Raw genomic sequence first — 21,698 nt, forward strand, 5'->3', positions numbered from 1 at the left:
ATATACACCGTGTCCCTACATATGCATAGGGAACCTCGCAAGAGCAGCTAAGATTCGAGCGGCTGCACCATTGACGTACGCCTCACGCTCAGCTTCTGAAAGGTCAGAGACCATCCGACCACCCAGTTCAACCCACTGAAAAATCGAGCCACCGGTCCAAAACACAAGAGAACCTCGCATCCCCTTGGAGATGAGAAGGGTATTGTAGTGGGTAAACAAGGCCGATGGGATGAACACGGGCACGCCGGGGCCCACCTCGATCTCATAACCAAGTTCTGCAATGCCAATTCGGCAATCTTGCGAAGGATCGAAGGTTCCGTATGGCATAATACAGCACAAGCCAGGGCCATAGTTGGTGGAGTCGAGGTGAGGCAAAGTGACCACAGCGCCGACGTTGAAGGCAAATGAAGTAAAAGGGCAGAATAGGGCCTCCAAGCCCACATCCTGCCGCAGAACGTAGTCGAGAGTGGCCGCGTAATGCGCATATAGAGCAGGAAATTGAGACTTGAATATACCTATGTCGACTTCTATGTGAGGTTATGTGTACAGATGTATGGTTTAGGCCCACCGTTTACGAGTGCGATCACTGGCTGCAGGAGTTTTCCAAGCTCGTGCACCACGTCGATGTGCTTGAGGTAGTAAAGAGACATGCGAGGCCTCTGTCTCGCTATGGTCAACTTCTGGAGGCTCACATTCGGAACGGAGAGCGCTCACCACCTGATTGTCCCGGTGCAAGGTGAAATAATACTGGAGGAAGTTTCCCCGACTGGAGCCGGAATACGTCGGCTTGATGCCACTCTGTTGCAAATACTCTACAGCGGCTATTGCCACAGAGTTGGCGTGGAAGGTGGCCGGCCCTGTGAAGGAGCGGTAGATGACGAGCCGCCCTTCAGAGTCACAGATGTATGCAGCCATGCTACCTCCAGTTTGAGCTCGGTTGTATGAAATGCACTGGAATTGGCACTTACCCATTGGCGCACTCGATGACTTCTGGCCGGAGTGGGCGCTCTGATTTGACGCGGCTCCCGATGTAACCTCCGGGCATCTTCCTCTGAGCCAGGGAGGTCGTACTCTGCACGCGCATGCCACTTTCCTTTTTCTTGTTGGCACGAGCCACAGCGCGAGTAACATCCCTCTTCCCAACGTAATCTCGTCGGCGTGCAGTGCGGCAAGGGCCGACTCCCCCGAGGGTGGCATCGAGGTTGGTTTCTGAATCTGCGCATTCACGAGCAGCAGGGGTTGTGTTGGATATATCCCGTGCACAAGAGCCGTCACTCAGGCTGCAACCAAGATCAGCAAGGCTACGTTATGTTCAAAAAGTGAAGGGGCATACCTGTTTGGGCCCCGCACAACAATAACAGGAGTAGCGTGGTCCGGCCCCTCGGTCCTGCCCACTTCCGCCTTCCAGACTGCCTCCAAACGCTCTCTCATGAACACCTCCCCTCGATAGTCCAAACCACCCTTCGCAAGAGCGTCAGCGCGATGAAAGAAGCGGGCGAGTGAGCAGGCGTACCGTCAAAGGCATGGCGGCGTTGCTGGGGCCTGTGCAACATTGGAGCCCATCATGCTGGCCAATTCCGAGGCAAAAGCCGGCGACAGAGAGCAGGCCGCAGGCAGCGCGAGCGATAGAGGTCTCCTTTGAGCTCGCGCTACCTACCGCCCGCAAGGCCTCTGTACATGTGGCAGATAGGAAAGGTGGGCGGAGCACCACCCCATGGGCGATATGGGTCTCCTTCAAACCCATGAGATGGTGCTCTTCCTGAGATAAGAGAGCAACGCACCGAACGGCGAGGAGATCTCAAGACTAGCACAGAGGAAGCGCAGCAGCGGAGCGATGAGACAGCTCGCGCAGGGGACAGTTGAGAGGTGGGGGGTGGGAAAGGGTCGGCGGGTGAATTTACGGTAAGCCGCCAAAAAATTTTGTTGTGCGTTGTTGACGCATCTCTTTTGTTGACGCGTTTTGTTGTTGACGTGTTTTGTTGTTGACGCGTCGTGCCTCCACGTGTACGTCCATATGCAGCAGATGCTGTCCTTTCTGGGCTTCTCGGGCTCGAGCTTCTTGCGTCGAGAAGAGAAGCCACACCGGGGAGACGTATTCGCCGCCGTTTTGATGCAGTGCTCGCGTTCTTGATCGATTCCTCCCTCAAGATGAAGGGGCGTGAAGCTGGGAGCAGCAGTCCCAGCAGCCGCGAAGAGTAGGGCCGGCGGGCGCGGGCGCAGTGCAGGGACGGGGTGGCAACGTACGAGCGTACGAGATGCGTCACCGGTCAGAGACTGACGCGAATCCCGCCTTGTCCGTGTCGCAGATTCGCGCCTTCCAGGGAGTCCCTGGCGGTGCACTTGCGTTTGCTAGGTGCTCCTCAAGGATGCGTGGAGGTGGCGGGGGAGGCGCGTCGAGGGACGAAGGCCGAGGGGGAGGACGTGCCTATCGACTCTTGGGCCGCAGGACCGTCGACAGATCGCTCGGAGTTCACCACCAATTACAGTAGCCTCGTGCATGTGCCAGAACAGATTTATGTATTTGATCCAGTGGATCAAATACATAAATCTGCTCGTTTCCTCGCTTTCTCATGGTCAGATCGCGCTCTTCGTCTCAAGCACACTGGGCCACAGGATAGCATAATTTCAGTACAAGAGTCATCGTGTCTGAGGAGTTCGAAGCTCGCTGTCGGATTTCAGTATTCACTAACTCGTAGGCTGGGTTGGACTACTCATTTCTTACTTGCCGAAGTGCATAACGACCTGTAAGTGCCTCGAACAATCCGTGGGTTTCCCACCTCAATAATCTTTTGTCTCTCAGCGATGATGTCCTCGCCAAGACACTTTTCTCCGTCGATGCTGTACGATTTACACAGACATGCCGGCATGCTTACATACAGCCCACCCAGTATCTGTCAAATATGACTACTGCGGAGAACTGAGTTTCTGCTGTTTTGTGCTTTTGCTCAAATGCTGCGCCGAATGTGTTCCCCCTCCTTGCCACACCTCCAGCATATCCACCTCGGCACTGTCGGTGAGAGGTCATTCAGGCTGTTAGCAGCCGACCACATATTGTCTGACTCATTCTACCACCCTCCCCACTGCAGCCTGCCCGGGAGCGCCCTCAAGAATTTCGCCAAATCCCTGGAGTTACTTGAGATATCGGTGTCGGGTGGTCTTCGCTTGGATTCCGACGTTGTATATTCTCGTGTCCATACCCTGAAACTCTACGATTTTCAAGAGGAGACCTCTAATCTCAAACATTTAGCTGTTGGGCTCACTGCATGGGCTTTTAATTTGAAACGCGGACGGTTCTTAGTATGAGACTAGTCTCTTTCTACAAAGGGGTCTTACTAGCCCAAACCAGGCGGAAAGGAAGTCCGGAGACGCGTTACGGTTGAAACGTTGACGGTCTCCACCGGATTCTTTCCCGCTTCTTCTTATCTTCTGTAGTATAAGTATAGATAGATAGATGCAGTACAATGATGATCTGATCACAATGCGCAGCATCGTGGTGAAAGTGAAAGTGAAAACTCGTAACCACCGTAACCGCTACAAAAGTACACCGCTCATATGGCATTCCTAATCCTCTCCACGAGCCGATCAAGATCGAGGGCGTCCTCGTCCAACGGAGTACACTCAGGCCCACTAACGTAAATGTACCGAGCAGCAGTACTGAAGACCTCGTCAGATGCGACCCAGAAGTGCTGAGAGAATATTCGTACCGGAGTGAGGCCTCAGTGTGAGCCAGATCCACGGTAGGTTGTATGTTCAATTGTTGAATCTGCTGTGGTCGAAGTGTTTTCAGCCAATTATGGTTGTAAAAATTCACCGGGAGCCCAGCAACCGGGTTTCCTGGGTCAATCTTGCGCAAGGAAGGCCTGCGTACTCGAGGCCAGTTGCCGCGACTCGCCTTGCCACCCGCAGTAAACCTTCCGCCCAGATGTAGGAGATCCATAACGTGCAGCCAAGTGACCAAGCTCTGATTTCTCCATTCTTCACTGACAATAGTGTATCGTCGTTGACCTCCGCGGTGCCCTCCACAATGGTCGGATTCATCGCCACTCATGCCATCCTTGCCCATAAATTCAAGGACGTCAATGAACCTTGCAAGATCTGGATGATTATAACATGCATCCACACGACGTTCGTGCAACTATTGATGCAGGATCACTGTCAGTCACACTGTAACAGAGAATCAGCGCTTGTAGCATACCGTGATCCGCCGCCTGTTGCGATCGCTCTTGCTCTGTCGCTCTAACTTCTTGGAGCTAGGGTCTTCACCTTTTCGGTCACGCAAGTCTTCGTATTGATTCTTTAGTTGTTTAAGGTGCACAATGAATGCATCGCGGATTGTCTCGATATCTTCACAACTGTACCACGAGCAAGCGAGGAACTCATCAGCGAAGATTTCAGCTGCGAGTAGATTCCATCGTGATTTCCTACTGCCGATGAAATCTATGCGGAAATCATCGACCGTAGGTCCTCCGATTCCGGTTTCGCCAAAGTCCTCCAATTCGGTCTTGGTTGGAGGGTCAGGGAATGGGGATTCCGCATTTTCACGATCTAAAATACGCATCGCGAATTCACGCACATCGTTCTGTCAAAAGGTTGTTATGCCCATTCTATGACCCGATAAGCGACAGTCGCGAACCTTGAGGATGTTGGTCTGTACAGGTTTGTGTTCAGAAACTCGTCCCCCGAGCTTCAATCCTTTGATAAGCTTTCGTGCCTTATACGAGGCAGCCGGGGCGGCACTGGCCTGTTGAAAGTCTGATAGATGGAGTATCAGCGATCATACATACTTGAAGTACGTCATCGGGCGCTCACAATGTCGACTACTTGCGGCCTGAGATTGAGATTCCGAACCTTGCCCAGCGCCGACAGACGGAGTGGCACCCGAGAGCCCAGGGAAGATGAACGGCGGTGGATAGCTTTGGGACAGCGCTGCGTTCACCGCCGCATTCATCCTCGTGGTGATACGTCCTTCCATCTGCTGCATTTCCCGCAGGATGTCGTCTACGTGAGCCGTTCCACTCTGGTGCTGCAAATTGATATCTCCTGAGGCAGTGATAAGGGAGAATGTATTATACGTACGTTGCTGTCACGTTGCTCCGCGGTTCTCTGCGCTGTCCCCTATGACATGAGGAGAGGTCATAAATATTGGTTGGATACTCAATAAGCTCGGTTAACGCACGTCTGAACCATCGTCCTCAGGTACTGCAGCATCTTTCATCTCGATATCTTTCGGTGAAGGAGGGCTGGACTGCCTCTGTTAGAAGTGGAAGAGCGGTATTAAACAGACGCATTTGCACACCGAATATAGCCGTCGCTCTCCTCACATTGCCGAGATGTAGATATCGCAACTTCAGGTGTAAACCCCATCTGCGGGTGAATGGCTATACCCCCACTTTGACGGCGGTGTTGATATGAAACTTCGTTATCCGGACAGGTCTCTCTGCTTGAAACCTGCACCTGGCTGTCAAATCCATTCCACTCTGGAAAACTGATGTGCACATCGGATGTATTATCGACCTGAATATTAAATTCAGGTTATGAATATTAGGCGCTTAGACACATGGAAGCGGAACACGCACCAGTCGAGGTAAGGCATCAGTTTTAAGCCAATTACCGATCCCTATCCAGCTAGGAAATTCACCATTAAAATGTTTTTGTGCTCGACACTGAGTATGTTGCTGGAAAGCTGTGTGAAGAACGATTCCATTCCATGCCGAGACATCCACTAACGCAGACGAAGAATGATATGCGCGCTCGCTGGTGACTGAAACGGAATTTCGGTACTCCATAGCATCATTCATGTGGGCCGGAAGATCTCCACCAGTCCAGGGATTCAAGCCCACCGGTTTGTATTGCTTGTGCAGTGCTTTTGCATCAATGACGTCTTGTACCATTATGTCGCTGTTCGAGGTATGCTTGTCGTGCATCTTGACATCGTCCATCTCAACATCATCCACGTTACTCGTGAATCCCACATGATCACAGAGTCCAGCCCAGGATGGGAAGTCTGCTTCATTAGTGATTCCGTTCAACAGTGCACCTTCTTCGATACTGATAGATAATCAGATATACGGCTCAAAGTGATAGCAGATGTCATGCACCTTGTAATCTGAGACTCCTGCATGCCACCATATGGCTCCCACGAGTCCAACCCATTGAATGGTGACCTTGTCAGCATACTTTCATAAGTATTTTGTGAAAGTGTCACGTCGTCCGAGTATTTTACAGTTCGTTTCGTGAGCGGATCACATAGTACACTAGACTCTCCGTCGTCACCTGGACTTGAATCATTCTGTACGTCAACGGTTGGTGAACGGGGAGGAGATTTGCTCGCATGAGTCCACTTGGGCAGTACGCCGTTTAGCTCGAGAGAGAGCGCAAGCAGTTGACCGCGCAAACCAGTCCAGGCCGGGGTTTTGGACCTATCATCTTGATAACAGGACTCGACGGTGGGTGATCGAGTTTCAGAAATACCCGGTTGAAACCCTCCGCCTTCCGATGTCAATGACCGCTCGTTTGCGATGGGCAGCTCTATGACCGGCTCGTCAAAGGATATTAACGGCAGTCCATCGTCCACGTCCAAGGTATATGACACGTCGCTACGCAGAGGCTTAGAAATCTCCAAAGTCTCGCTAAATGGAGGAAATCGTGGCCCCTTGCCTGCAGCTGCCGGCTCATCAAAGGATATTAACGGCAGTTCTTCGTCCACACCCAAAGAAGACGGCATGTCGCTACGTAGAGGCTTAGGGATCTCCGAAGGATCACTAAATGGGGGGAATCGTGGTTCCTTGCCTGGGGCTGGGACCGACCGAAGTTCCTCTCCCAGTACGTGTGTAAGCGAGACACGGGGGTCAGACTCCGTTCCATGGGACATGTCCCCCCGATCGACTGGGTCACCAGGTAGCGTAGGCCATAGGAGAGACGTTCCTGTGTCCGGAACAAGGGGAGGTGTCCACGGAGGGGAGGCAGATGACGGTCCAACCTCAGATTTGGGAAGAGTTGATGTCATTGAATCTCTAAACATTCGAGACCCTCCAGACGGATCGGCATCGCCCTTCAGCTGCGGCGCTGGAGGAAATGAACACGAAGGAGAAGAAGGTTGGATTTCTGACTCGCGGGTGCTCCTCGCGAAGGTCGGTGCATATCGTGTACAAAGTTCACCGGGGTCATTTGACATGGCGAATCCCACCTGAGAGCTCTGAGGTGCGTTATTTTCCTCTCCAAGAGTTGGACGACTGGGTTGGTGCATGGGGAACTTCGCTTCAAGCGACAACGTCATAGGAGGCATATCACCGGACAAGTCCTGATTCTGGGGCAGTGAACCAACAATGGACTGGTCAGGAAACTGATTCGCCTCTCCGAACTGCCCAGAAAGAGGCGCTGTCACCGGATGAGAGGGTATACCACGTTCGAGTAATCTACCGTCTCCGTAGGAACTCGGAGATGGTGTCAATTGTGTTTCGAGCGCGGTTGACGGCTTGTACTCTGTGTCAATGGCTGAAGATTGAGGCAACGGTGCCGAAGACAACTCGTCATGCGAAGGGGGCACATATTCGGCCTGCATGCAGCGAGTGGGCGCTTGGTCCCGGCCATCGACGGCATCACGACTGAGGTCGATGACTGTGTCGGTGTCAGGACTAACGTTGGTGACGGTATTCTTGTCGTCGACAGTGGCTATGACGGTCACGCTGCCATCTACGATGTCAGCGTCGGCAGCGTTGGCATCGACGACACCCGCGATGGAGACAGTTCCGTCGACGTTGGAGTTGATTGATCCCATGGTGGTGACCGTTGGATTGGCCGCACTGTCAATCACCTGGTGTCTACGTTACGATGTGAATAAGATTTTACGCGCGGTAACGTGAAGAACGCACTCAGCCGCCGCCATCCCTGCCGGCTGCAGATCATCATGAGAACCCCCAGGAATGTCTGAGATGCTCGGTTCGCCATTCGGACCAAAAAGATGGTACCGAAATTCAAAGTCAGCTGACTGTAGTGCAACGGAACGACCAGCAGGGAGCGGCCATGACATTGCTGATCGTAGTCTGCAGATGGAGCAATAAGAAAATATACGACTGGCCCACCAAATTGACATGCCTGGAAGGTGCGTATACATTTCGTGGACTACGTTTCGGACGCCTGGTCTTCGGAATTCTGTAACAAAGTCAGCGCCATCTCGAGTCTTCTGAAAACCTTTGATACGTACTGGCTACCGATAAGCTCGAGATCTACCTTAAATTTCTTATCTGATGTGTCGATAGGTGGAGAATGTTCTCGCTTTCTTGGGTCCTTGGTTTCAGCTCTATATGGAGGACTGGCAACCAAATCAGACTTAGGAAAGAGAACAAGGTGTACGAATGCACGCAACAGTGCGGGTGTCCAGATGTGAAGTCTTTTGTGAAACTACCGCTTCCGGGGAGTGCAAACGCTTTCGACGGTCAGTGCCCGGAGCGTCTTTGAACTTGGGAGATCTATTGCCACGTCGATATCCCCGTCTGTATAAGAGAACCGCAATAAGTCACGTAACGTCATCATCGAAGGAGATGGGCGTATTCACCCGGCAGCGCCGCCCCGCCCGTTGCTTCTCGAAGACTGTGATGTCACTCCGGGAAAAGTTTGTGCTCTCCGGAGACGCTGGGTTGCCTGACGGCTTCCCTGCCCCGTCGACAAGCTCGCCATAGGACCACAGCAGATTTGTGTATAGTACTAGTGTGTGTTTCAGAGGGATTGAGCCTAACCAGCCTAAGGTAAATATCGAGGGGCCTCAGACAGTTGTAAATGGTTGAACAAGAGAAGAGACGTACCATCACTCTAAAGGCTTCCGTGCATGAGGAAACAAAGGAATTCGGATGCATTTGATTTGTGAGTCGTCTGCACAGCACAAACGAAGAGACAATGGGTGGACACAAATGAACGGACAATGGACGGACGCAAATGAACTGACAATGGATGGGCGCAAATGAACGAACAATGGATGGACAATGGGGGAACAGACAGACGCATGGGGGCACGCTTCCTCGCGCTTGCGCATAGGTCTGTCGGTAAACACGCGTAATAGGTCCTTGCCATCGCTCCAGAAGAAATGTCCACGACACAAAGCACCAGCCGCAGTTTCGCTCAAGCTTAATCTTGTCTCAGGAATCAGGTAAGAATATACGGTTGAGACGCGTCTACGTGAAGCGCGTGTTTGACCAAGCGCGTCCTAGATCAGCTGACTCTGAGAGGGATGCCTCTCCAGTACAAGCGCAAAGCAGCATTCGCAGCAGAACACGACGGTCCAATCAATGTTGTGGCTTTCAGTCCCGATGGGCTATATGTTGCTAGCGGCGGGGACGATGGGAAGCTGATAATATGGCCTGTGTCCACTGGGGATCTTGAGCCACTCCGAACGATCACTGCAGATGCACCACTCTTCTCTTTGGCTTGGCTGCACACCTCCGATCAGCTTATTTGTGGATACAGTGATGGAACATTGGTTTCTATGGCGTTTGAAAAAGTTGGTAATGCTCTCTATGCAGAAGACTGATTGCAAGCGTGAAACTTCTGCTATCCCAGGATCTGTGGACTATCTCGGGCTTCTCCGCCCATTCCAAACCTGTCGAATGCCTGTCATTTCGTGACGAATTGAACATCCTAGCATCTGCGGCGCATAATGAATGCAAAGTTTGGGTCGAGCGAGGTGAGATTCTGGCATAGGTGAATGGCGATAGATGACGACCCCGACACCAGTTGCAAAGTGGGAGTTCTCCTGGAAGGAGAAAATAACGCTCCCTAATCCCCCACTCATGCTCGCAAGAAGTCACCAGGAAATTATTGTCACATCGCTCCATTGGCTCGCTGATTCATCGGAGCCGCTGCTCCTAGTCGCATACTTGCACCATGGAGTTATGTAAGGTCTTACGGTCCGTCTTTCATTTCTCATACCCATTCTGCCACTGCACAGTTGCTGGAATCCGGATACAATTAATCCGCTCTGGACCGTTGCAATTGAATGCTGGTATAATTGTTTCCCAGCACTGGAGATGCTAGACTGATCCCCCCTAGTTGCACTGCTAGTGTTTCACCCGATAGCTCGCAATTAGCCTTCTCAAATCTGCGCCACGAGTTCTACGTCTGCAGTATCCCAGCTGGGATATATTCCAATAGATTCCGGACAAGAGGTCCGACGTGGTGCTCTCCGTTACCGGTTTCCTTCCTTCATGGTGGTTCAGCACTTATCTGTGGAAGTGTTTTCGGTGATGTGAAGATCTGGGACCTCGTGAACGGCGACAGGATACAGACACTCCCTCATGAAGGTGAAGTAGCATATCACTCGTGACTAGTCTGAGTACCAATTGCCTTGACCATCAGAACGCCCAGTCCAAGCGTTGGCAGTAAGCTTGTTTATGCAAAGAGGAATCCGTATGACTGGCATTTCAATCAGATTCACTGCAACTCAGCGCGTGATATCTTCCGGATTGCGACTGCAACCGCAAACACAGGGCCGACTGCCGTTTACCTCTGGGAAGCAGAAATTGGTAAGGTATACGTTTATATTTTCGCCCAAGGCCATACTAACATGCGTCTCTGCCATATATGGACAATAATCTAGTCAACGAGCTAGCAGCTGTCAAGGAATTCACACCGCAGAGTAAGTAGCCCGGGCTTTTTTTCTGTCTAGTATTGACCATTGCCTTAGACAAAGATGGTCCTTGTCGTAATGCATGCTCGTACTCGCGGTTAGCTCTGACAATCAGTGCAATAGGCACCTGTCTAGTCGTAGCGGTTATAGCAATGATGGTTATACCATTCATTCGAGAGAATGGCTTTCTTAAAGCGCATTGGAACTATTTGATGTAGACAAGGATAGCAATATGAAAAAGTCGAATGCTGAGGAAATACAGTTACCTGTGTGCTATATACTAGACCAATTACTCTGACACCTCTTGAGGATGACGATGACATTGGTATGAACCAAATGGAAGCGAAGGAGCGCATGTATAGTGAGGGAACTGAGTACACACACTTGACAGGAAAGCGCTCGTGAGGGAGATCGCAACGACGGGGGATAACAAAGAGAACATGATTGGGAGCGTCCAGGATAGACGGGCCTGGGGATAGCTTATTCTGATGTAATAGCATATTATCAGAACACGGGCCGAATGACAACATCAAGTGGGACAAATTGACGTCTGCAAATTGTAATGGGTCTACGTATATGAGACACACAGAGATCGAAAGTAGACTGAACTAGATAAGGGTATTACGTCGAGGAGTAGATCTTTGGCAAAGGTCTAGCGCGCCTGGCGGTGCTTGGCCCCACCCACGTAGGATCACCGCTCGCAGTGAAGGACAGCAGAAGATGCTGCAGAATTGGATGCCTTTGTTCATGCATTTGAACGATACTTTGCCAACCGAGAACCCCATCCGCTCCCTTCCGGTAGATCCAAATCTATACGACTGGCTCATCTTTAGACTGACCTGTGTGTAGCTGGATGTGGTGTATGTAGAGGGCTCCCTCATGAATCTCGATGCGGGGATGGAGCCACTGGGGAGTCTCTAAGGGTTCGCTACCGGAGCTGCGGTACCAGAAAGCATAGTGACTGTCGTTCTTCACTTTCTTTTTTTGAGGTGCAAGGAACTAGAAAGTAATACGTAGGATATGTCAGCAATTGCCAACATGACAGTAAGCGACCCGCACCTGGACAGCCGCTTGAACCTCAGCGGAGGCTCCTGTCGCACTGCCTGAAGTTTGGCCCCCATCAACTATCACCTGCGTTGTACAATGACATTACTCGCATAATACTTCAAACGATGATCTTGTAGACATACTTGCGAGATACTGCGCTTTCTTGCAGGGGCACTGTTGATTGCGTCTTGCGGTTTCAATGCCGACGCCTGACAACTGACGAAGCTCAAATCACGTTGAGTTAGCTGCACTGCGGTACTTCCCTGCTAATCATGTCAATAGTTGTGCGCTTATGCGTGCAAGGAAAATGAATAAACACGCACTTCCTGTAATGTGGGTGTAAGGCGAGAAAGAGGCTGCCCCTGCACTGTAGTGCCCACAGGAGAGAATCGTCTTCTCAACGTGAACATTGCCTCTGATCCCTCATTGTACAGTCTGAAGGCTGGGAGTTCGCAATGACTTGTGCCTGATCCCCTGGCAGAAGGGAATCGCACGCCCCATAGGGTGTCTCTCGAGCGCGAGACAGGAGATGCTGACATCAGAGTTTCAGTACACTGGGATACGAAGGGGAATGCAGGACCCGTAAGATGCCTCTAGCTTTTAAGTGACAATGAGACAAAGAATCGATCGTGAGCATAAGACTTAGCAACAAAGGACTCTCTTAAGACCAGCCCTTCCGCGCGTGGATTGCGCAGGACATGTAGGCCTAGAGCCCTCCGGTGCAAGAACGTACTATATTCTACGTCACGCACTGCCAACGTACGCCAGTGCACCGGGCCATTTTGGCGTGCTTGGACCAGTGCTCTTTGTGCCTACACCATGGTGCTCCTTCTCTCCCCTTCTCTCCCCGGACTCAACAACAGCATGTGTCGGAGACCTGCCGGACTAACCGCCGAGAGGTTCGGATCGCCGAAAGTGCACATTCACAGCACAGTCGAGTCAAGATGACCGCAGTAATTACCGGTCAAGAGTCATTTCCTCTGTGCAGCTGTGCCGGCATTTGCACATCTGCCCGCCTCCTCATGGTAACTACCGAATCTATCGTGCATCTTGCGGAAAAAAGCAGCTTCAGCTGCGCCAGCACCAGCGGAGGCCTTGGGTATTGGTATACCTCTGCTGCTGTAGCTTTTGCGGTGTGAGATTTGTCAACGTTAGCATCGTCTGCAACACAGAGAACAAAGCAACGGACGTGCATGTAGAATCCAATCCACCACCATGCAGGCAGTGCAGCTCGATGACGCGCGCCAAGCGACAATGATGTGGGGGCAATCGACCGCGGGAGGCGAAGTTGACGCGGGAGGGTACCATGATGGTGGGAGGTCATTGATCATTAGCGTAACAGTTTGCACCAGGAAAAAGCACACCCAACCCAACGATTGCTTTACCTGCGCCGATGTGTCAACTCGAGGATGACACGTCTAAGCACACGCCTGGCGACACCGCGGGGACCATAGCTACACGCTGCTTTACCTGCGCCGACACATGGCCCAGGTGGTCCACAGCCTCAGCACACGCCTGGCAGTCGTGCTGTCGTCCTAGGTCGCAGGCTGACGTGGTCGGACACGGTCGGACAAGGTCCGACCTGGCAGTGGACGTGCAGAGCATGGCGGTCACGCGATCAGACGCGATCGCGTGCTGCGCGTTCACATCATGTGACCTCGCACGGGTGTTCGACGTTAGCGTATATTGACTCGGAACTGTGTGGTGCGAGTGTAGGGCATTAATGCGATATGTAAGCTTGGCTTTGAGGTGTCCGTATTTCAGATCAAACGTGTACTCGATGGCTCGATCTCACGAGCATGTCACTAGTACTGGTGCGTAAACATGACTCATCTGCTCTCAGCTGCTTATCGCCGACGATCACGACCGTCAGTGCGCAAGACAACGACGATCCTTCCTGCCTTTTCTACACCCCGTTTTGGCAAGAGTAAAACCCCTCCACTCGCGCTTCCTTCCAATGGAGACCACTTGTATATCAGCATATCTTCTACGGATACCACCCCTCCCTCTGCCTCTGTGTCAAGTGTCCCAAGTAAACGCCCTTCCCTGGATGCCCACATAGATCAAGAACATACGGGGCCAACAAAGCGTCCGAGAATTGACACCGCACCGGGCAAGGAGAATGGATTCATCTCTGATGTGAAGGGCAAGGCAAGAGAGCTCCCGTTGAATCGGACATTAGACTTCCACGCCCCAGGCCCCATCAATCCATCGCCTATCAAGCATTCTGCTTAGAGAATACTAGCCAACCCGCCACGACCAGCAGTGACTCCTGCTGGGCTACCGTCGCGGAATTTGCCATTGGACTGGTCAGATCTTATTGGGGTCAGTATTGTAACTGCCTTCCCCGGGGCAGAATGCTGAAGAATTCCTAGAAATCTGAAGCCGATCATCTCAGCATAATCCTCAACAGTAACTTTGACCTGTGGGGTCTGATATCTGACAGAATGCTGAAACATAATACTGGCGAAGGCCGTAGTCACAACATCGTTTTACTCCAGCATCTCGAGTAGGTCATCTGTGTAACGTAATGGTGACGACAACACTGAATCTTCGTCCGTTGTCTGCAGCAAACTGGCCGGAGATAGAATTGCTTCGGTTTTAGCGCTCCGTTCAGCGGTGAACCGAGGTGACCAGCCCGTCCTTCCACCCCCCTCGTGGTCCTCGCAGGCCCCCACTCCCAGTACTACGCAGCTTCTTCCTTTAGCTCTCTTTCCGAGCAAACAACCCTCGTGGACAAAGGAGACGGTCCAGTCTTCTTCAACGACATTATATGGCGGCGAATATGGGAATGCTTTCCCAGGCAGTAGCACGACTACTGGAAGCAGGTAGTAGGCACTGCTAGCGCTCCGCTTGACGACGTTGAACCTGGAAGCGATGATTACTGGAATGGGCCGAATGGTGATATAGTAGATCTCTATGAAGATGTCCGACCTCTCCCTCCCCCGGCACCTGCTACACCTCCATCATCTCTTCCTTGCCATACTGGTCAAGCCACGATGTCCTCTTCCTCCACAGCACACAACGGCGAGCTGGCGAGGAACAAGTACTATCCCGAGATCAAGCGCAAGCTCTGGGAAGTATTTGGTATCAATTGATTCTGAAAGCATCAGCCAGAGGCGATCATGCAGCACTGTCTGGGTGCGACGTCTTTGTGTTGATGCCTACAGGTGGCGGGAAAAGCCTGTGTTTTCAGCTCGCTGCGTTGTGTAAATCCGGATCAACCACTTTTGTGATCAGCCCCCTAATAGCTCTCATGGAGGATCAAGCGGGTGCTCTCAAGAAGAGAGGCGTCGACGTCGTAGTGTTTGAATCAAATCGAGATAACAAAGAAACTGCTGCGGACATGGCGCGCCTCAAAACCAAGTATAGACCGCGCTTGGCGTACACGTGACACCAGAGAGACTCCAGTTTAGTGCTGCGACGAGGAATACCATGCCTATGATGTATCAGAACGATGTGATAGCGCTGTGCAGTTTCGATGAGGCACATTGGATCCCCACGTGGGGAAGAGAATTCCGAGACTCTGCTTCTCCTCTTTTCCTTCAGTGTAGACTGCTGATGGTTTATGTGTTAATTCTAGTACAAAGCGCTCAACCTCATGCGAATTGAGTATCCCAAAGTTCGGATCATGGCACCTACTGGGACAGCTCCTCCGGAAGCAGTCAACGATGTTATTGATCGTCTCGGGATGCCTAATTGCCTCCGCTTGACAGAATCCCATAATTGCACGAATTTGAACTACGTCGTTCGACAGAAATGGAAGGGTGCCGTTCTCGCAGACGTTGTCGAATTCATTCGAACCAACTATAATGGACAGACCGGTATCATCTACGCTACAAGTCGAAAGAAATGCGAGCACATTGCTGCAGAGTTGCGGAATGCTCATCACTTGTCGGCATTCCCCTACCATGGGACAATGGACAAGAATGAGAGGCAGCATAACCAAGATATGTGGCAGGACGGAAAGTGCAAAATCATAGTGGCTACAGTAATTGGATCACTCATCGTCGTCTGACCAATTTTGCTAAATGTTCTGCGCAGAACGCGTTCGGAATGGGTATCAACAAATCCAACGGCATGGCATTCTCACACGATCTCAGAAGAATGTGTCTGACAACTTGGGAGGCAGTTCGTTTCGTCATCCATCACTCTTTGCCGAAGGATCTTGAAAAGTAGGCCTTCTCTCACCCCTTCTAGCTCTTCTTGACGACTTTGGTAGCTACTATCAAGAGGCAGGCCGTGCAGGGGGAGACAGTAGTCCTGCCGATTGTGTCCTATGTACGTGTTTTGTATGCCTATATGTTTCCTGAATTCTGCTGACTCCCAATGTGTGGATTGTAGCCCACTCGTACCGCGATTACAGGGCAGGGTGCGCGGATGTTCCCAGGCGGACACGGTGATTCGTCCTGGGGCGACAGGAGCTGTGGGGTGGGAGTCAGATTGCCATTCCAGAATTCGAGATCTGCAACGGAACAAAGCTCGCGCTCGATGATAGAAAATAGATACCCACATACTGAGCGCCTCTGCAATCCCAAAAACCAGCCCGCTCACGACATGCGACAATGCAGTGGAATTCGTTCGTATTCCCGCTCGACACTGGCGAAGGCGCAGAGCGTCGCCGGGGATGATGACGCGCAAGGCAAACCCAGCGCTTCTGCAACAATTAATATTTCGGGCGACTCGCCAGAAGAGTACCGATAGAGCATAAGAAAATCTACAGCCGCCTTCTCGGCTGTGACAATTTATAAACATGGGCAGAGCGACCGCGCACCTATGGAAGAGTGTATGGTTTTTTCTGGCATTTCTCAGCCAACCTGTGCCTTTAGCGATGGTATCAAATCCGAGACCCGAGCTCGCGTAACGCGGAGCAAAAGCACCTAAACGAGAACGGCGCCATTGGCGAAGCAGTGAAAGCAAACAGAAGACGAGGAGGAGGTACGCGCGCGGTCGCCCAGCCAAACATCGCAAGTGCCAAGAATGCACTCCCTGGAACGGCAACTGCCGGCCGCGATTCGCGTGGAGTGAGTGATCGGATCTGGTAATCTAGATACAGTAGGGTTAATCTACAAAGGTACAAGTAATCCGTCGGTGAAAGGATTATAATTATGAAGATCTACGCAGTCTATTTGTTCTCAATCGCGCGCGCGCATGATTATCTTCATTTCACGAAGTTTTCTACAAATGCACCCCTCTGCTTCACTTCTTTCTTACGAACGTTTCGACCCTCCAATGGTAAAGCTGGGACAGGTCTCCCCTCAATCTAAAAACGCGTTAGCTAGCACCGGCGAGCTCTGGAGAAAACTCACATTCGCAGATGATCCGGGCGTAGTTGCGAAGAGTGCGGCTGCACTATGTCAGAAACCCGAAGCCCTTCTGGACACTGAGAAACATTACCTTGTGCCAGGTAAAAGCGCGCCCGGGAATCGTGCTAGGCGGACTGAATTTATGAACGGAGCCCTTTGTGGCTTTTACCTTAAAGCTCATACTCTGAAAGGCCTGCGCGATCATTAGGCTGAATGCAACACAAAATGCACTCAAAAGCAACATACTTCCACCAGTTCACGCCATCCGACGGATCCTTGCACTTGGAATATACTCCTGACAGTCTGCAAGATGAATTCAGAGCACACCGAGTCAATAGACCTTCAACTTACTTTATAATGTCGGCCGCGAAGGGCGATCGTCCCATTCATGGTCGATATATCCGCAGACGAGAGAGAAGAAACTAGAACGAAGAATCGAGCAGCAGGTGAAAGGGGACAGGCAGAGGATAGGGAACAACTGGCGCTGGACGCCTGGTGAGCGTAGACGGCGAGAGTCAAAGTCGGGGGAGCGAGAAGTCCCAGATCAGCGATCTGCGGTACACTTACACAGGGACAACTTTCCCAGTGTCACATAGCAGAGGGAGCCTTCGTGGTACGTTCGACCAAGTGAACTCACTAGATTATTTTTGCCCATCGACCAGTTAATACCGAGGCTCCGCATCATATAGCCATTAACATTATGTCATTCCTACAGGGATGTAAAAGAGCCTGTCACGTTTTGGTCAGATCTCTGTAAGTTCCTATTGAAGGTTTAAAAACTCGTCGTGTAAGGCTGCGTAGCTTTGGAGATAATACACTAGGGCGGTAAACACAAGGTACATTATTCCCGGCGCGAGGGCTGATTGTAGTTCCTCGACCTATCATTCAGACAGGCGAGACCACTGGTCGGTATATCAGGAGTCTGCGTTCTTCAGAACTGTTGTTGACTATGGTAACAGCAGCCACAATTCCTGGCTGGTAAGTGTTTCGCCATGGCAGCCGCCAGCGTGGTCTGGTCCCTAAGACCAAGCTGGGACTTGACGTGGCGTTTGATTGATTCTCTGAAGAGCTTCTCTTCCTCCTTCGTCGCAGGCTGAACAGTAGGATCGTGGCCACGCTGTGATTGCGAGGCGTGGGCGTACCGCCACAGGAATTCGCAGATAGGCTGCGCATCATGATGCAGGTCGACCGATTCTGAGACGATCATTCCAGCACGGTCCCAGCGGATAAGCCGGGCGCGCGATCCAGACAGTGCAACAGAGAAGTAGAAGCTGCGATGCTGACGAGCGCACGCAATGTTCATCCCCAGCCCTCGTTCGGCCCGATTTCGAGTTCGTTCATCGTAGATATTCAGAATGAAATCGTGAGCAGAGCGATCATCGCCTTGAGCTGGATCTGTGAAGGCGTCCAGACCAGGATGCTGCTGGACGTCAATATACAGGTCGGCGCAAGAAATAGAGCTCGCGACTGTCGATTTTGGGTTCATCGAGCCAATATCTTCTTCGGAGAGGCAGGAAACATGGGGATTCATTGAACCTATCTCTCCGCGATTCACATCGAACGAGGTTGTGTCTATGAAGACAAATCCAGGACATCTTGGCCGCGACTTCGTGGCGCCTCTTCCAACACCATTGAGGGCAATAATCTGTACAAATTTAATATTTGTGATAGACAGAAAAATCTAAATACCGCACTAATGGTTCAATAATCTGCTGCCTGTGCTCAGCTTCTGCCGGCAGATCTTTGAATGCTTGCACAGCAGGGGGCATCGCGGACATATCAGGCTTCGGCAGGAATTCCAGAAACTTGTCAACAGGCATTACACCAATTATATAAAGGATTGGGAACAGTTTGCAAATTCACGATATCGCAGCTCACCTCGGTGACAGTACTAATGTTCTATGCCTCATCCATTCTGCACGGGTCGGATGTCCTCCCGCAGGAGAGCAGTGTGTCGTCGTTCACTCAGTGTTCTCGACGAACGCCTCGCGCGCAGCCTCGAGGAAACGTACCTCGCACCGCTTACGTGCAGCGCTGACGACGTTGGCGAGCCCTCACCCTCGCCACATGCCATCGCACATCTCCGCTTAATTGCGACCACGCCGTCCTTGTGCAGGTTCTTGATCTGGCCCGCGAAGCAAGCAGATCCATCGGACAGCTTGTGCTTGTACACTGCCTGGTGGCGACGCTAGCTACTTTCCCAGAGACTTCTACTGCGGGCAGTCGCTTTCATATAGTCGCTGGCGTGGGCGCATACCCGGCAAACCCACTGCACGACATGGGCGCAATACAGTCAGTAGTGACCCGTGGCAAGGTGTTGCTCTATCAGCGAGGCGCCATACCTGGTATTGCTCGGTCAGTGATGCGACGTACCCCAAGAAACACGACATATGTCGACGTACTGATAACGACAGACGACGGCAGCACTAGCAGCACTAGCAGCACTAGCAGCACTAGCTCAAGACGGCGTCGGACAGCAAGCTTGGGCAAACCTTGGTGAGTTCGCGCGCGAGCAATACAAACGAGGATTAGTACTGTACAGGATCTCATTAAGGATGGGATCAATGACAAACCTAAAGCTCTGCCCACATACAGTCAACTATGGAGGCCCATCACTGCCTGCCGCTGTCGTTCTGACAGTACGCGCACTGAAATTTGAGGGATGCCCTGACGGAACAGCATCGAGTTGCCAATCGTAAGGGGCCGAGACCTGGAGAACCTCTCTCGCAGCCAGACATGAGAACTCTGCCAAACCCTTTGTTGCGTCTCATGCGCCCACTTGTAGAGTTTACACACGCACAGCAACTCGGACGTCTGAACAAAAGTCGTGGGGCGACAATCAGGCGGTGGGACTCAGAGTAAAGCCCTTACATCGTGCGGATATCCGAGCTTCACTATGGCTTTCATCTGTACGCAACATACGCTAAAAAGACCTCTTGGCGAGGCCTGCCTCCTGCGAGAGGTGGCAACTCTACCAACTCCAGATAACCACGACGAATAGACAATCCGACGTGCTCCACCTGCCAAGACGTTGGACGCGAGCGTACGGTCTAGCTGCGCGTCCGACTCGGTGTCATGGTATGCATACAGCCCTCCGGCAAGCTGTATGCGCGCGTCAAACGACGAAGAGAGAAATGCGAAGACCATCTCACCCACCTTCCGACTCACTTTCTGGAGGGCTGTCTAGCACAGAGGGATATGTCGAATTCCAAATGCTCGTCATTGCCAAATATGCACAACAGTCCAGCTCCTGCCAGAGAGGAGACGGCTGCGATATGGGGCTCACAGACATGCCGAGATCTACCCACGCGCGAAGACCAGTAGTACGTCTTCCCCCCGTCGTCTCCGGCAGACGCTTTGACCCCCGACGCAACTCCAGCGTTGACCCCGCCCTCGACGTCTCCCGCCAAGCGGCAGTGTCGTGGGGGCAATACGACGGCGGGAGGCGAAATTGACGCGGGAGAGTACCGTGGCGGCGGGAGGTCATTGATCATCGGTGTAACAGTTTGCAGGAGGAAAAAAGGAACTCGCGAGAGAAAAATCAAACTTGGAAAGTCGATGATGCGGAAAGCGGCATTCATTTTCAGTTTCTGCGCCCTAGAGAACCAGTATCCGGCTAGGCTTGTCGCCCTCACGGCTGAAAAGACAGACAACGAAAACAGCACACCCAACCGACGATTGCTTTACCTGCGCCGACGTGTCAACTCGAGGATGACATGTCTAAGCACACGCCTGGCAACGCCGCGGTCTCAGGGACCATAGCTACGCAGCTACGCACTGCTTTACCTGCGCCGACGTATGGCCCAGGTGGTCCACACGCCTCAGCACACGCCTGGCAGTCGTGCTGTCGTCGTAGGTCGCAGGAGGTCGGACACTTTCGGACACGGTTGGACAAGGTCGGACACGGCCCGACACTGCAGTGGGCACGTGCAGATCATGGCGGTCACGCGATCGTGTAGCTTGAAGCTTTGAAGCTTTGAAGACTTGAGCACGGCCCACCATGGGAGGCGGCTTCGCGCGCTTACTGTAAGTCGTCGAGTCCCCTTGCCTCCCTGGTTTTGGTGCGAGCTAATTCGTATCGCCACTAATCATCGCAGAAGTGCACAACCGCCACACCTAGTGCCAATCCTCCGTTCCGATGCCGCGTCCAGGGCGCAACACTCGCAAGCACATCGCTCTCTCAAGGTAACGAGTTTATCTCATTCTTGTGACGTGTTCCTATCCCTCGCTAAGCTAGATACTAACTGCCCATTTCTTTTTTCCCCTGTAGACAGATAGAACCCCCGCCTTCTAGTCACTCTGGACGCGCGTGTGCTCGTCGTGATTCCTCACCTCCGTAAGTTGTTCAGATGGGCTTCCTTTCCTATGCCTGAGGAAAACACGTCGTTCACAGTTTGTGCTATGTACTGCACTATCGCTCAGGTCCATTTTTCAAACACTGCCTGCGCTCGGAAAGTTCTAGCTACAGATATGGTCCGCGTGAGGCAATCCTAGGTACGCCCATGGCACGAGGGCGCACTTAGAGGATTGTGGAAGGGCAGACGCTGGATGACTGGCGAGGGCGCTCTGAGGACATCCTGTGTCATACTTAGGAGGGGTCAACAAATATTCGTTCCCTATGTACGCGACCGCCTACTTCACCCTTTAACGAATCTCTCCTCGTTCCAGCCATACAAAGACGGGAGCTTTTCTTGTAGTTCAAAAGCATGTGAGCTAGCCGCGAAGAA

General features: G+C 52.1%; 5 protein-coding genes across 5 annotated transcripts; 2 read left to right on the top strand and 3 right to left on the bottom strand.

Moving 5' to 3' along the window:
- Positions 1-15: 15 nt before the first annotated feature.
- Positions 16-8,029, bottom strand: SCP_1603250 (hypothetical protein; the record flags this gene model as incomplete). The annotated part of the gene is made up of 16 exons (XM_027764773.1): positions 16-515; positions 569-659; positions 715-916; positions 969-1,280; positions 1,334-1,461; positions 1,514-1,759; positions 3,986-4,135; positions 4,196-4,579; positions 4,634-4,752; positions 4,810-5,023; positions 5,077-5,115; positions 5,177-5,240; positions 5,297-5,514; positions 5,577-6,048; positions 6,099-7,820; positions 7,872-8,029. 16 exons carry the CDS (start codon positions 8,027-8,029, stop codon positions 16-18), a joined length of 5,019 nt encoding a protein of 1,672 aa, XP_027620574.1.
- A 5,416-nt stretch (positions 8,030-13,445) lies between these two features.
- Positions 13,446-13,900, top strand: SCP_1603260 (hypothetical protein; the record flags this gene model as incomplete). The annotated part of the gene is made up of 2 exons (XM_027764774.1): positions 13,446-13,479; positions 13,539-13,900. 2 exons carry the CDS (start codon positions 13,446-13,448, stop codon positions 13,898-13,900), a joined length of 396 nt encoding a protein of 131 aa, XP_027620575.1.
- Positions 13,901-15,296: 1,396 nt separating this feature from the next.
- SCP_1603270 (hypothetical protein) lies at positions 15,297-16,068 on the top strand (the record flags this gene model as incomplete). Its single annotated transcript, XM_027764775.1, has 4 exons — positions 15,297-15,656; positions 15,710-15,840; positions 15,888-15,946; positions 16,010-16,068. 4 exons carry the CDS (start codon positions 15,297-15,299, stop codon positions 16,066-16,068), a joined length of 609 nt encoding a protein of 202 aa, XP_027620576.1.
- A 796-nt stretch (positions 16,069-16,864) lies between these two features.
- Positions 16,865-17,361, bottom strand: SCP_1603280 (hypothetical protein; the record flags this gene model as incomplete). The annotated part of the gene is made up of 5 exons (XM_027764776.1): positions 16,865-16,928; positions 16,975-17,012; positions 17,063-17,164; positions 17,218-17,274; positions 17,323-17,361. The coding sequence occupies 5 exons, from the start codon at positions 17,359-17,361 to the stop codon at positions 16,865-16,867; spliced, it is 300 nt and encodes a 99-aa protein (XP_027620577.1).
- A 541-nt stretch (positions 17,362-17,902) lies between these two features.
- Positions 17,903-18,502, bottom strand: SCP_1603290 (hypothetical protein; the record flags this gene model as incomplete). The annotated part of the gene is made up of 1 exon (XM_027764777.1): positions 17,903-18,502. One exon carries the CDS (start codon positions 18,500-18,502, stop codon positions 17,903-17,905), a length of 600 nt encoding a protein of 199 aa, XP_027620578.1.
- Positions 18,503-21,698: the final 3,196 nt, after the last annotated feature.

Source organism: Sparassis crispa (assembly GCF_003851025.1).
Source record: "Sparassis crispa DNA, contig_000015F, whole genome shotgun sequence".
Taxonomy (NCBI): Eukaryota; Fungi; Basidiomycota; class Agaricomycetes; order Polyporales; family Sparassidaceae; genus Sparassis; species Sparassis crispa.